Consider the following 16,705-nt stretch of genomic DNA (forward strand, 5'->3'; position numbering starts at 1 on the left):
GATGTGTAATCAGACCTCACACTGCTGTGCTCTGTGCTCTCTGCAGCCAGTGTTATGTATTGTCCCTGGAGAGATGTGTAATCAGACCTTTGTGTATGGTGTTAGTAGCAGCAGGACTGTGATATATGGAATTATATTCCAGGATTGTATCTTCTCCAAGTGCACTGGGGTTGTGTCCTCACACTGCTGTGCTCTGTGCTCTGTGCTCTCTGCAGACACTGTTATGTATTGTCTCTGGGGAGATGTGTAATCAGACCTTTGTGTATCATGTTAGTAGCAGCAGGACTGTGATATATTGATTTATATTTCCGGATTGTATCTTCTCCAAGTGCACTGGGGGGGGGGGGGTGTCCTCACACTGCTGTGCTATGAATGTCTGCACAGCCATTGCTTTTTGCTAGAACCTTATAAAGAAGATTTGTTACAATGTTTGGAGATTTGCAACATTGTATCGATAACGTGCAGCGTCCAATACTGTAATGCGGGTCCAATCCCGCAGCGCCGGTCCAGCACCTTGTTGTCGGGCAGAACAGCGACGCATGAATGGGCATCAACTTCCCCGGATTAAACCTTTGTTCTCCGGGTCAGGAGCGAAGCTTAATGAAGAGCGAGGAGGGGGGGGGGATCATTGATAGAAAAGTCAATTAGTTGTCTCCGCGACTGAAGGAGCACGCGGTGTTAATGCTCTAAGGGCAGAGATGCCAAGCGGCTGCCACTCTGCGGATTATACCATCACAGCGAGAACAGCCGAGTCACCGACAACAGGGGGAGGGGCTCAAAATTAAAGGAAAGTCCAAAGTTTTTCATTTGCAAAAGTTTTTTATAACTGGTTTTAACTAGAAAAGCTTCGTACATTCTCCGACCCCCGCGTCCTCCTGCTCTTGGTACGTGCCCCGGGTGACAGGATCATGCGGGTCCCTGATGGAAGAAGAATGTTTTCTAATATCGATGATTCTTTGTTTTTAGTCAACATCTGGGGAGTGGAATAAATGCCAGGAATGTGCAGAATGTGCCTTTCATTTGTATCCGAAGTGTCACATTCACAAGGACCAGAAAGACATCGCGCCCGCATCCTCCACCAGGTCACCGGAAAGGAGGCGTAACAGCTCCCAAATTATCCCACAGCACAAGAGGATTCATGTTCCCAGCAATCTGGATGAAAAATTAACTAGAGAGCAGCGGTGCCATCCCTGAGAATACAGCCTATCCATCACTAGAGAGCAGCGGTGTCATCACTGAGAATACAGCCTATCCATCACTAGAGAGCAGCGGTGCCATCACTGAGAATACAGCCTATCCATCACTAGAGAGCAGCGGTGTCATCACTGAGAATACAGCCTATCCATCACTAGAGAGCAGCGGTGCCATCACTGAGAATACAGCCTATCCATCACTAGAGAGCAGCGGTGTCATCACTGAGAATACAGCCTATCCATCACTAGAGAGCAGCGGTGCCATCACTGAGAATACAGCCTATCCATCACTAGAGAGCAGCGGTGTCATCACTGAGAATACAGCCTATCCATCACTAGAGAGCAGCGGTGCCATCACTGAGAATACAGCCTATCCATCACTAGAGAGCAGCGGTGTCATCACTGAGAATACAGCCTATCCATCACTAGAGAGCAGCGGCGCCATCACTGAGAATACAGCCTATCCATCACTAGAGAGCAGCGGTGTCATCACTGAGAATACAGCCTATCCATCACTAGAGAGCAGCGGTGTCATCACTGAGAATACAGCCTATCCATCACTAGAGAGCAGCGCTGCCATCACTGAGAATACAACCTATCCATCACTAGAGAGCAGCGGGGCCATCACTGAGAATACAGCCTATCCGTCACTAGAGAGCAGCGGTGCCATCACTGAGAATACAGCCTATCCATCACTAGAGAGCAGCGGTGCCATCACTGAGAATACAGCCTATCCATCACTAGAGAGCAGCGGGGCCATCACTGAGAATACAGCCTATCCGTCACTAGAGAGCAGCGGTGCCATCACTGAGAATACAGCCTATCCATCACTAGAGAGCAGCGGTGCCATCACTGAGAATACAGCCTATCCATCACTAGAGAGCAGCGGTGCCATCACTGAGAATACAGCCTATCCATCACTAGAGAGCAGCAGTGCCATCACTGATAGTACAGCCTATCCATCACTAGAGAGCAGCGGTGCCATCACTGAGAATACAGCCTATCCATCACTAGAGAGCAGCGGTGCCATCACTGAGAATACAGCCTATCCATCACTAGAGAGCAGCGGTGCCATCACTGAGAATACAGCCTATCCATCACTAGAGAGCAGCGGTACCATCACTGAGAATACAGCCTATCCATCACTAGAGAGCAGCGGTGTCATCACTGAGAATACAGCCTATCCATCACTAGAGAGCAGCGGTGACATCACTGAGAATACAGCCTATCCATCACTAGAGAGCAGCAGTGACATCACTGAGAATACAGCCTATCCATCACTAGAGAGTAGCGGTGCCATCACTGAGAATACAGCCTATCCATCACTAGAGAGCAGCGGTGCCATCACTGAGAATACAGCCTATCCATCACTAGAGAGCAGCGGTGTCATCACTGAGAATACAGCCTATCCATCACTAGAGAGCAGCAGTGCCATCACTAGAGAGCAGCGGTGCCATCACTGAGAATACAGCCTATCCATCACTAGAGAGCAGCGGTGCCATCACTGAGAATACAGCCTATCCATCACTAGAGAGCAGCGGTGCCATCAATGAGAATACAGCCTATCCATCACTAGAGAGCAGCGGTGCCATCACTGAGAATACAGCCTATCCCTCACTAGAGAGCAGCGGTGTCATCACTGAGAATACAGCCTATCCATCACTAGAGAGCAGCGGTGTCATCACTGAGAATACAGCCTATCCATCACTAGAGAGCAGCGGTGTCATCACTGAGAATACAGCCTATCCCTCACTAGAGAGCAGCGGTGCCATCACTGAGAATACAGCCTATCCATCACTAGAGAGCAGCGGTGCCATCACTAGAGAGCAGCAGTGCCATCACTAGAGAGCAGCGGTGCCATCACTGAGAATACAGCCTATCCATCACTAGAGAGCAGCGGTGCCATCACTGAGAATACAGCCTATCCATCACTAGAGAGCAGCGGTGCCATCACTGAGAATACAGCCTATCCATCACTAGAGAGCAGCGGTGCCATCACTGAGTGTAGCCTGGTCGGAGTTCCCCTTTAATTTTCAAATTCATTTTAAGAGTTTGCAGAATTATAACTTTCTGATAGATTTCTGATATCCGCGTCTCCCGGTGGCGTCGGGCAGGATGATTGATGGGATTGCCGGGAGGACGCTGTGTAATTATGGGGTAGGAGATCGCCCTCGCTGCAACGTTTTATCTTATTTTTATATTAAACACTTGGATGAGATTCAGAGAATAGTTTTCCTGTAAGAACAGAGTCCTAGACGTGTCCTGATTGTGTAATGGAGTCCCGGGGGGATTCACAGGAGGCGCCCAGACCCCCAATACACAGCAGTCACATGCTCCACGTAAGGGGGACACTGTATGGGGACTTAATGCACCGATTAAGGGGTCAGTATCAACCTGACAGGTGCAGCTCCAGAGTCGGAGTGGTTGAGCGGGTTTTATATTCTGCCCCAAGGCTGCGAGTCATTTCTCTAAGTCACTTATATGCAAATTAAATGTTTATGCAGGATTTCCGTCATGTGACCAACCGAGCGCCGCAACCCTGACATAGGGGAAATTGTATCCCCCCTGTACAGTCTCCTCTCCCCGGGGTGTAATGGCTGATAACAGAGAGTAATAGATTGTATCCCCCCCTGTACAGTCTCCTCTCCCCGGGATGTAATGGCTGATAACAGAGAGTAATAGATTGTATCCCCCCTGTACAGTCTCCTCTCCCCGGGATGTAATGGCTGATAACAGAGAGTAATAGATTGTATCCCCCCTGTACAGTCTCCTCTCCCCGGGGTGTAATGGCTGATAACAGAGAGTAATAGATTGTATCCCCCCTGTACAGTCTCCTCTCCCCGGGATGTAATGGCTGATAACAGAGAGTAATAGATTGTATCCCCCTGTACAGTCTCCTCTCCCCGGGATGTAATGGCTGATAACAGAGAGTAATAGATTGTATCCCCCCTGTACAGTCTCCTCTCCCCGGGGTGTAATGGCTGATAACAGAGAGTAATAGATTGTATCCCCCCTGTACAGTCTCCTCTCCACGGGATGTAATGGCTGATAACAGAGAGTAATAGATTGTATCCCCCCTGTACAGTCTCCTCTCCCCGGGGTGTAATGGCTGATAACAGAGAGTAATAGATTGTACCCCCCTGTACAGTCTCCTCTCCCCGGGGTGTAATGGCTGATAACAGAGAGTAATAGATTGTATCCCCCCTGTACAGTCTCCTCTCCACGGGATGTAATGGCTGATAACAGAGAGTAATAGATTGTATCCCCCCTGTACAGTCTCCTCTCCCCGGGGTGTAATGGCTGATAACAGAGAGTAATAGATTGTATCCCCCCCTGTACAGTCTCCTCTCCCCGGGATGTAATGGCTGATAACAGAGAGTAATAGATTGTACCCCCCCCCTGTACAGTCTCCTCTCCCCGGGATGTAATGGCTGATAACAGAGAGTAATAGATTGTATCCCCCCTGTACAGTCTCCTCTCCCCGGGGTGTAATGGCTGATAACAGAGAGTAATAGATTGTACCCCCCTGTACAGTCTCCTCTCCCCGGGGTGTAATGGCTGATAACAGAGAGTAATAGATTGTATCCTCCCTGTACAGTCTCCTCTCCACGGGATGTAATGGCTGATAACAGAGAGTAATAGATTGTATCCCCCCTGTACAGTCTCCTCTCCCCGGGATGTATTGGCTGATAACAGAGAGTAATAGATTGTATCCCCCCCTGTACAGTCTCCTCTCCCCGGGATGTAATGGCTGATAACAGAGAGTAATAGATTGTACCCCCCCCCCCTGTACAGTCTCCTCTCCCCGGGATGTAATGGCTGATAACAGAGAGTAATAGATTGTATCCACCCTGTACAGTCTCCTCTCCCCGGGGTGTAATGGCTGATAACAGAGAGTAATAGATTGTATCCCCCCTGTACAGTCTCCTCTCCACGGGATGTAATGGCTGATAACAGAGAGTAATAGATTGTATCCACCCTGTACAGTCTCCTCTCCCCGGGGTGTAATGGCTGATAACAGAGAGTAATAGATTGTATCCCCCCTGTACAGTCTCCTCTCCCCGGGATGTAATGGCTGATAACAGAGAGTAATAGATTGTATCCCCCTGTACAGTCTCCTCTCCCCGGGATGTAATGGCTGATAACAGAGAGTAATAGATTGTATCCCCCCCTGTACAGTCTCCTCTCCCCGGGATGTAATGGCTGATAACAGAGAGTAATAGATTGTATCCCCCCCTGTACAGTCTCCTCTCCCCGGGATGTAATGGCTGATAACAGAGAGTAATAGATTGTATCCCCCCTGTACAGTCTCCTCTCCCCGGGGTGTAATGGCTGATAACAGAGAGTAATAGATTGTATCCCCCCTGTACAGTCTCCTCTCCCCGGGATGTAATGGCTGATAACAGAGAGTAATAGATTGTATCCCCCCTGTACAGTCTCCTCTCCACGGGATGTAATGGCTGATAACAGAGAGTAATAGATTGTATCCCCCCCTGTACAGTCTCCTCTCCCCGGGATGTAATGGCTGATAACAGAGAGTAATAGATTGTATCCCCCTGTACAGTCTCCTCTCCCCGGGATGTAATGGTTGATAACAGAGAGTAATAGATTGTATCCCCCCCTGTACAGTCTCCTCTCCCCGGGGTGTAATGGCTGATAACAGAGAGTAATAGATTGTATCCCCCCCTGTACAGTCTCTTCTCCCCGGGATGTAATGGCTGATAACAGAGAGTAATAGATTGTATCCCCCCTGTACAGTCTCCTCTCCCCGGGATGTAATGGCTGATAACAGAGAGTAATAGATTGTATCCCCCCCCCCCCCCTGTACAGTCTCCTCTCCCCGGGATGTAATGGCTGATAACAGAGAGTAATAGATTGTATCCCCCCCCTGTACAGTCTCCTCTCCCCGGGATGTAATGGCTGATAACAGAGAGTAATAGATTGTATCCCCGCTGTACAGTCTCCTCCCCCCGGGATGTAATGGCTGATAACAGAGAGTAATAGATTGTATCCCCCTGTACAGTCTCCTCTCCCCGGGATGTAATGGCTGATAACAGAGAGTAATAGATTGTATCCCTCCTGTACAGTCTCCTCTCCCCGGGATGTAATGGCTGATAACAGAGAGTAATAGATTGTATCCCCCCCCCCCTGTACAGTCTCCTCTCCCCGGGATGTAATGGCTGATAACAGAGAGTAATAGATTGTATCCCCCCCTGTACAGTCTCTTCTCCCCGGGATGTAATGGCTGATAACAGAGAGTAATAGATTGTATCCCCTTGTACAGTGTCCTCCCCCCGGGGTGTAATGGCTGATAACAGAGAATAATAGATTGCATCCCCCCTGTACAGTCTCCTCCCCCCGGGATGTAATGGCTGATAACAGAGAGTAATAGATTGTATCCCCCCCTGTACACTCTCCTCTCCCCGGGGTGTAATGGCTGATAACAGAGAGTAATAGATTGTATCCCCCCTGTACAGTCTCCTCTCCCCGGGATGTAATGGCTGATAACAGAGAGTAATAGATTGTATCCCCCCTGTACAGTCTCCTCTCCCCGGGATGTAATGGCTGATAACAGAGAGTAATAGATTGTATCCCCTTGTACAGTCTCCTCTCCCCGGGGTGTAATGGCTGATAACAGAAAGTAATAGATTGTATCCACCCTGTACAGTCTCCTCTCCCCGGGATGTAATGGCTGATAACAGAGAGTAATAGATTGTATCCCCCCCTGTAGTCTCCTCTCCCCGGGATGTAATGGCTGATAACAGAGAGTAATAGATTGTATCCCCCCTGTACAGTCTCCTCTCCCCGGGATGTAATGGCTGATAACAGAGAGTAATAGATTGTATCCCCCCCTGTACAGTCTCCTCTCCCCGGGGTGTAATGGCTGATAACAGAGAGTAATAGATTGTATCCCCCCTGTACAGTCTCCTCTCCCCGGGATGTAATGGCTGATAACAGAGAGTAATAGATTGTATCCCCCCCCCCTGTACAGTCTCCTCTCCCCGGGATGTAATGGCTGATAACAGAGAGTAATAGATTGTATCCCCCCTGTACAGTCTCCTCTCCCCGGGGTGTAATGGCTGATAACAGAGAGTAATAGATTGTATCCCCCCTGTACAGTCTCCTCTCCCCGGGATGTAATGGCTGATAACAGAGAGTAATAGATTGTATCCCCCCCTGTACAGTCTCCTCTCACCGGGATGTAATGGCTGATAACAGAGAGTAATAGATTGTATCCCCCTGTACAGTCTCCTCTCCCCAGGATGTAATGGCTGATAACAGAGAGTAATAGATTGTATCCCCCTGTACAGTCTCCTCTCCCCGGGGTGTAATGGCTGATAACAGAGAGTAATAGATTGTATCCCCCATGTGCAGTCTCCTCCCCCCCTGGGTGTAATGGCTGATAACAGAGAGTAATAGATTGTATCCCCCCCCTGTACAGTCTCCTCTCCCTGGGATGTAATGGCTGATAACAGAGAGTAATAGATTGTATCCCCCCCTGTACAGTCTCCTCTCCCCGGGGTGTAATGGCTGATAACAGAGAGTAATAGATTGTATCCCCCTGTACAGTCTCCTCTCCCTGGGATGAAATGGCTGATAACAGAGAGTAATAGATTGTATCCCCCCTGTACAGTCTCCTCCCCCCAGGATGTAATGGCTGATAACAGAGAGTAATAGATTGTACCCCCCTGTACAGTCTCCTCTCCCCGGGATGTAATGGCTGATAACAGAGAGTAATAGATTGTATCCCCCCCTGTACAGTCTCCTCTCCCCGGGATGTAATGGCTGATAACAGAGAGTAATAGATTGTATCCCCCCTGTACAGTCTCCTCCCCCCAGGATGTAATGGCTGATAACAGAGAGTAATAGATTGTATCCCCCCTGTACAGTCTCCTCTCCCCGGGATGTAATGGCTGATAACAGAGAGTAATAGATTGTATCCCCCCCTGTACAGTCTCCTCTCCCCGGGATGTAATGGCTGATAACAGAGAGTAATAGATTGTATCCCCCCATGTGCAGTCTCCTCCCCCCCTGGGTGTAATGGCTGATAACAGAGAGTAATAGATTGTATCCCCCTGTACAGTCTCCTCTCCCCGGGATGTAATGGCTGATAACAGAGAGTAATAGATTGTATCCCCCCTGTACAGTCTCCTCCCCCCAGGATGTAATGGCTGATAACAGAGAGTAATAGATTGTATCCCCCCTGTACAGTCTCCTCTCCCCGGGGTGTAATGGCTGATAACAGAGAGTAATAGATTGTACCCCCCCTGTACAGTCTCCTCTCCCCGGGATGTAATGGCTGATAACAGAGAGTAATAGATTGTATCCCCCCTGTACAGTCTCCTCTCCCCGGGGTGTAATGGCTGATAACAGAGAGTAATAGATTGTATCCCCCTGTACAGTCTCCTCTCCCCGGGGTGTAATGGCTGATAACAGAGAGTAATAGATTGTATCCCCCCATGTGCAGTCTCCTCCCCCCCTGGGTGTAATGGCTGATAACAGAGAGTAATAGATTGTATCCCCCTGTACAGTCTCCTCTCCCCGGGGTGTAATGGCTGATAACAGAGAGTAATAGATTGTATCCCCCTGTACAGTCTCCTCTCCCCGGGATGTAATGGCTGATAACAGAGAGTAATAGATTGTATCCCCCCTGTACAGTCTCCTCTCCCCGGGATGTAATGGCTGATAACAGAGAGTAATAGATTGTATCCCCCTGTACAGTCTCCTCTCCCCGGGATGTAATGGCTGATAACAGAGAGTAATAGATTGTATCCCCCCTGTACAGTCTCCTCCCCCCAGGATGTAATGGCTGATAACAGAGAGTAATAGATTGTATCCCCCCTGTACAGTCTCCTCTCCCCGGGGTGTAATGGCTGATAACAGAGAGTAATAGATTGTACCCCCCCTGTACAGTCTCCTCTCCCCAGGATGTAATGGCTGATAACAGAGAGTAATAGATTGTATCCACCCTGTACAGTCTCCTCTCCCCGGGATGTAATGGCTGATAACAGAGAGTAATAGATTGTATCCCCCTGTACAGTCTCCTCTCCCCGGGATGTAATGGCTGATAACAGAGAGTAATAGATTGTATCCCCCTGTACAGTCTCCTCTCCCCGGGATGTAATGGCTGATAACAGAGAGTAATAGATTGTATCCCCCCTGTACAGTCTCCTCTCCCCGGGGTGTAATGGCTGATAACAGAGAGTAATAGATTGGATACAAGAGTATCTTGGCGCGGATCTTGGCGCATCACTGTTGCCCGGTTACGGTTTGTGCGCCATATTCTCTGCGGAGGTGGCGATGATGTCACACGTTCTCCATCATTACCAGCCGTCTCCCCTCATCCATCTGAACCCCCACAAATTATTCTGGGGGTGGTCTCCGCGCTGCTCCCATCATGTGCACTGGGGGCGGGGCACCACTTTATTTATCCAGGATGATACAGTAACGATTACTATGGCGACACAGAATCTGGAAGGATTCTGGAGGCTGATTTCTACTTCATACAATCCAATAACTGTCCAATAACTGGGTGCAGAGGGCACAGAGCACAGCAGTGTGAGGACACGTCACCAGTGCACTTGGAGAAGCTATGAACCTGGAATATATATCCATATATATAACAGTCCTGCTGCTACTAACAACATACATAAAGTTATGATTACACATCTGAATACAGAACACTGGCTGCTGTCTGTATGGTCCCACTTGCTGACAGGTTCCCTTTATCTACATTGTAACAGTTGGAATAACCGGCTCATTCGTTAATTGTTGCGTTTTGTAAACACAAATGTTAACAGCAATCTAATTATGCAAATCTCTCTTCAGCTGTTGCATTGCGCTTTGATTAACTCCCCGTGTGCCACCCCCCTTAGAGTGGAGGACTCCCAGCCTGGTGGCAGGACAGCGCTGCACTGTAACCGCTGTATTGCTCCGTACAATCCCTTTAAGCAGGACAATGACATCATTCAATGGGGAACTTTGGAGTAACTGAGGAAACCACCAGTAAGTAGGAGCAGCTGCTGACGATCTTTTTCTGGATTTCTCTTTATTCTAATTAATGAATAACTCAGTAGCGCAGGAACAAAAAGTCCTAAGACCCCCCCCCCCCTCCATTAGACATAAAAGCGCAGAACACGTGTACGGCACAGATGTGGCCAAGTATAAAGCCAAACGCGCGTCGTGCGGAGACACGACCTGACATGATGTATCCAATATGGCGGCAGCTCCACTTTCAGGGATCAGAGAGAAAGGTCCAAGATGGTGTTTAAGAGATGGGGGTGGGGGCTCTTATCTGCCACTGATTGCTGAGGCCTCCTGGATGGGTCACAAGTCTTTGAGCTGCGCCTCCTGCCGCCCGGGCCACGCAGGGTTAAACCTCCAGATGTTTCTCCTATGTGAAGTTTACATCCTGCACTCAATGTTCTGCAATTACAGAAATGAAGGAGCCGCCATCATGAGATCACAAGACCCAAAATATGCCAACAGACTCCAGGGCTGCCGAGGTCACAGCATGCTGGGGGTTGTAGTCTAGAAAGTGCCAACAGGTTAGAGATCACCGCTCCCTGTCACTCCCTGCAGACCCCAGGGGACAAGACCACCAAAAAGCGGCAACTTCTAATGTGCATTCAGACTGCAGTGAATGGAAACATTCTAGAATGTAAATCTCATTCTGCTACCCATCCGCACCTTTGACTATTCACAGCTGAGGGTTTGTTATACTGGAATCTATTCCAAGCGATTCTCTGTAAAATAAATATTATACTTGCCCTGATACATTGTAGCAAACTATAAGCATATGAGAGAGATTTGTACTGCTGATGTGTCTAGGAGGAGGGGGAGACACACCAAACCTCTAGGGGGCGCTCTACCTGCTCTTCTGCCTTACTAATCACAGGCACAGTGATGGTCATCGTTTATCTTTGTAGGTAGGGGGTACGTGGATTATTTACATTGGTCTAGAGTAGGATATATAAGATTATAACAAACCCTCAGCTGTGAAATATACAAGGCAGCTCCTGAATGTTTCTATTCACTGACTGCAAGCAGAATACTATAGAATTGTCATGTAATGACACTTTCATATTATCTGCCCTTTTCATATATGACATTTATTCTGGGATATGTGATTAAAGCCTAATGATGGTTATAGGATCCGCCATTAAATCTGACATATAGAGATAAATATAGAGCATGGGGGGCGGTGAATGGAAAGAGCTGTCACATGTGTATACGGCTCACAGAACTATGGAAGTGTCTCAAGTATAAACATATGTGAGGAGCAGAGGAGGAAGGGGGGGCATGAGTTATGGAGCAACCTGTGTATTAGGGCAAGATGTAAAATCTGGGCAACATCTGAAACACAAAGGGCAGGACTTGCAGATGTTCTAGGCTGCTCACCACAACCTCATCCAGATATGTTCCCAGGAACAAGAACACAGAACTGGGCTGATATATGAACACACAGCAAAGCTGCAAACATCAAATACACAACAATCACACATACAACATGATACAATCATCACTGATCAACAAGAGAGATGACAGGAGGAAGAGGACGCATCTGTGGAGCACATAGGACAAGCTGCAGATGTTACACGTCTTCATACAACATCCTCCAGTTACATTGTATTCAACTTTGTTTGCTTTCTAGCAAAAACTTCACTACAATAAATCTGCAACAAATACAGAACCATAATAATGTAACAATCACAATCACCACTCATCAACTGGATGCAATAAGATAAACCTGGGCAACAAATGGGAGATGCTACAGATGTTACAAGGTGGAACCTAAACCAATACAGAACTATAATAAAGTAACAATCACAATCACCACTCATCAACCAGGAGAAGCAACAAGGAGCAAGAACTGGATGCAATAAGATAAACCTGTGCAACAAATGGGAGATGCTACAGATGTTATAAGCTGGAACCTAAACCAATACAGGACTATAATAAAGTAACAATCACAATCACCACTCATCAACCAGGAGAAGCAACAAGGAGCAAGAACTGGATGCAATAACATAAACCTGTGCAACAAATGGGAGATGCTACAGATGTTACAAGGTGGAACCTAAACCAATACAGGACTATAATAAAGTAACAATCACAATCACCACTCATCAACCAGGAGAAGCAACAAGGGGCAAGAACTGGATGTAATAAGATAAACCTGGGCAACAAATACAGAACTATAACAATGTAACAATCACAATCACCACTCATCAACTGGATGCAATAACATAAACCTGTGCAACAAATGGGAGATGCTACAGATGTTATAAGCTGGAACCTAAAACAAATACCCAAGGTGTGAACAGAGGTAAAACTGTGTTAATGTGATGTTCAAACATAGCAGCAAAGCTACAAAGATGAGCATCCACTTAGTCACTGACATACAAAAATCATCCATCACCCAGGAGAAGAAAGAACACAAGAAGATGCAATCTGTAAAATCTGTGCTACATCTGCAACACACGGAACCTACTACAGATCTACACAATCCTTCCTACACCCCAATCTAGTTACATTGTATCCAGATCTGTTTAATGTATTGCAAAAAGTTCACACCTAGAATTCTGCCACAAATAAAATAAATAAATAAAAAATAAAGAAATGTAAAAATGATTTGGTAAAATAAAAAGCTGCAAACATAAAACTTATACAGAAACATCGCACATACATGAAGAACACAACCTCTCAACTAGGGGTAAAACAGGAGAGGCTGAAGTCAACAATAGGACAAATCTGTGCAACATCTGGACACCATGGGACATGCTACAGATGTTACAAGCTCCCTATAACCTCCTCCAGTTACATTGTATCCAGATCTCTTTACCTTTTGCTGCAACAATTTCCAAAGAATTCAACAAATACGAGAAGTGTGAACAAAGGCATAAAAACAGGCTGCAAAATCCTCATCACCCAGGGGCAGAGATATAAGAGGCTCAAGTCAAACAGGGTAAGATACAACTTTTAGAAGACAAAGACACAAGTATCAAGTAAGAGAAAAGATGATGAGTCATGTGTAACTATAAGAAGCACAAAGGTGCAACACAATATCCTCAGAGGGAGGTTTGTAAAAAGTGCACAACACATTGTAACAGATTGTAGCTCCAAGGATCCCTCCAAGTCTCAGCCAGGAGCTATTATGGGGCTTCTTACCTTCTTTAGGAGGGTTGGGGTCCCACACTGACCACATCTGGACGAAGAAGAAGGGTGTCCAGCACACAATGTAAGCCAGGACTATGATGAAGGTCATCTTGACAGTCCTGATTTTGGCCTTGGAGATGAGGCGGACACTGCTGACCCTGGACAGGGTGGCTCTCCTGCTGCTGCTCAGCCTCAGGTTGCTCTCACACACAGTCTTCAGGCGAATGTTCTGCCAGATCTTGTAGCTGATGAGCCCATAGCAGACACTGAGGATCATGACTGGGATGATGTACACTGCCAGGGTGATCCAGGTGATATAAGCTTTGGGTCCCCAGGGTTGAATGAAGTCTGCCCTGCAGTCATAGACCCCATTGCCCACCTCAGTGAGGGAGAAGATGACTGTCTGGGGGGCACTGAGAAGAAAGCTGAGGATCCAGGTGAAGAGGACATAGACACAGTCTGATCTCCTGTGCAGAGACCTCAGGGGCTGACAGATGGCCAAGCACCGGTCCAGGGACATCAGCAGGAGCATGTAGGTAGAAGCAAACATCCCCACCACCTGCAGGTAAGTGACCAACCTGCACACGAAGTCCGGAGCATAGAACCTGAAGGTGATGTCCCAGATGAGTTGGGGGAGCACCTGGAAGACTGCGACCACCAGATCTGCAATGCTCAGGTGCTTCATGAAGAAGTACATGCGGGAGTGCTTGTGCCTGTTGATGTAGATGCCCAGGAGGACACAGATGTTACCAGCCAGGGCCAGGAACAGGATGAGGGCCAGCACAGTCACCTCCACCTTGGCCACCTCCTCGTTCCTCTTTAGGGGGTCCCTGGTGCTGTTGGAGCTCTGGTTCCTGTTCTCCAGGCTGGAGTTCACCCATGAGGTGTTGAGCAGCTCAGAACAGTCCATATTCAGGCACAATCCCTCCATGTCCAGGTCTAGAGCTCCTCACATCCACACAATCATCCTAAACTTGGAGGAGGACATCCCCCCTGGCTCCCCTAGGACCCCCCAGCACAGGGTCTCTTCGGCCAGGTGACTGCTCCTCTGCTTGTGATCTTCTGGAAGCTTTTCTCAAGCTTCACTCCCTTGAAGATGAAGAGGTGGTCTCTGGCAGCCCCTCCTTCCCCCCAGGACAGTTATCAGAAAGCAGTCGTGCAGTCTCCTGATAGAGGAGGATAACTCCCAGCAGATCACATCCACGGGGTAACTCACAGCAGATGCAGACACACCAGCTCCTTGTATGTGTTAAAGCAAAATGCCCAAAATGTTGCAGCTATGCCCTAAACTGAGCAGGACTACCCCCTCTGTGCAAAGTCCTGGCAGCACGGGTCTCCAGCACTTGGGGCTCCAGGAGCCCCTCAGTTTGTGCTGAGGTCCCTCGTCTCTGTGAGTTAAGTCTGTCCACCCTCCCTCTAGCACAGGTTGGGTGCTGCTCAGGAGCCTCCTCTCTATTAACCCTTCATTTCCCGACCGCAGTCTCAGCTCATCGGAAGAAATGACAACTGGGGCTGCGCTGCTCTGAGGCGGCCGCTAGATGGCGCCGCAGGACACGGATCCTCCTATAGGAGAAGCTAGGAGATTATTCACACATTGCAAGATGCCAACACGTCCGACCTTCCTCCTGTGGCTGGGATTATCACTCCCAGGAGAAGGAAGGAAGGAGTGAGGGGGTTACAGGACAGATCAGGCTGCAGGATGGATGGGAGTTGTAGTTTCACAATGGACATCCCAAGGTCTGTGGTGTCTAAGTATACAAATGTCAGCATCAGCAGGATCCTATAGGACATTATAGAGAAGTACTGGCCTGGTCTGATGGGAATAAAGCACATGGGGTGAGATAGAATTTTCCTCTTATATGCAGCAGCCTCTATGCGTATTTTTATATCACTCAGCATCTGGGGGTCATAAAAGCACCTGAGGTGAAATAGCAGCTAATATTATATCCATATAGGACATTATAGAGAAATACTGACCTGTACTGATAAAGCAATCGGGGCGAGATAGAAACTTCCTATTATCGCCAGCAGCCTCCGTCTGTATCTATGTCTCTCCTCCATCACTCAGAAGCGTCAGCAGGATCATATAGGACATTATAAAGTAGTGACCTGTGCTAATGGGGATAAAGCACTTGGGGTGAGATAGAAACTTCCTGTTATCTCCAGTAGCCTCTGCCTGGGTCTCTCCTCTATCCCTCAGAAGCATCAACAGGGTCATATAGGACATTATAGAGAAGTACTGACCTGCACTGATGGGAATAAAGCACCTGGGGTGAGATAGCAGCTTACTATTATCCCCAGGAGCATCTGTCTGTACCTCTGTCTCTCCTCTATCACTCCGTAGCTTCAGCAGGATCATATGGGACATTATAGAGAAGTACTGACCTCTACTGAGGGGAATAAAGCACCTGGGGTGAGATAGAAACTTCCTATTATCTCCAGCAGCCCCTGTCTATACCTATGTCTCTCCTCTATCACTCCGAAGCATCAGCAAGATCATATGGGACACGATAGAGAAGTACTGATCTGTACTGATGGGGATAAAGCACTTGGGGTGAAATAGAACCTTCCTATCTCTTCAATCTGTAGTGAAGGGGAAGCCAAGGAAGGTGCTTAGTGCTTATGTTTACCCTGGCACAGCTTCAGGAATCACATGACCTCGGATGAGTGTTCTCGCAGCAGGGATTGCGTGACAGTCTCAGATTTAGTTGAGCAGGAGCCAGAGTCTCATGTATACATTGTGCACTCTCCTCGCTGCGATGTCTTCCCTGATTACCGCAGGACAGGAGACGAGCCCCATCCACGTAGCCTGGAGCCCAGCACAGACACCCACCTGCAGAGTCATCCCCGGCCACAGGTGGGGGGAGGGCGCTGCCGAGCCAAGTATCAGGAGATATACAGGGTCTGTGCAATCTCAGGAGGGAGATCATCTCTGCAGAACATCGCGCCAGGTACAACCAGAGAGCAAGAGCCAAAGGAGGAGAGATCAGCACATCCAATACATCTCCCATAGGGGGCAGTATCACCCGGGCTACAGCTGTACTGATACATGATGAAAAGTTCTGCAACTTATACAATATAAACTCTGTTTGCTGTCAGTGAATCAAATAAGACACAAAAAAACCCCCCGAATTCCAAAAGCTTTTCCCACAGGAATAGCAAATGCACGTGGGGTGTCTCCAGGGACAATACATAACACTGGCTGCAGAGAGCACAGAGCACAGCAGTGTGAGGTCTGATTACACATCTCTCCAGGGACAATACCCAACACTGGCTGCAGAGAGCACAGAGCACAGCAGTGTGAGGTCTGATTACACATCTCTACAGGGACAATACATAACACTGGCTGCAGA

The 16,705-nt window shown here is 48.1% G+C and overlaps 1 protein-coding gene across 1 annotated transcript in view; it reads right to left on the reverse strand.

Annotated features, from left to right (window-relative positions):
• The window catches only part of OXTR (oxytocin receptor), a 37,008-nt gene extending 22,158 nt beyond the window's left edge, over nt 1–14,850 (reverse strand). The window contains exon 1 of the mRNA XM_072128081.1: nt 13,365–14,850. Within this exon, the coding sequence (XP_071984182.1) occupies nt 13,365–14,283 (919 nt within the window). The 5' untranslated portion in view covers nt 14,284–14,850. The remainder of the gene's footprint in view (nt 1–13,364) is intronic.
• Nucleotides 14,851–16,705: the final 1,855 nt, after the last annotated feature.

The sequence above is a fragment of the Engystomops pustulosus genome, chromosome 10 (assembly GCF_040894005.1).
Source record: "Engystomops pustulosus chromosome 10, aEngPut4.maternal, whole genome shotgun sequence".
Classification (NCBI taxonomy): domain Eukaryota; kingdom Metazoa; phylum Chordata; class Amphibia; order Anura; family Leptodactylidae; genus Engystomops; species Engystomops pustulosus.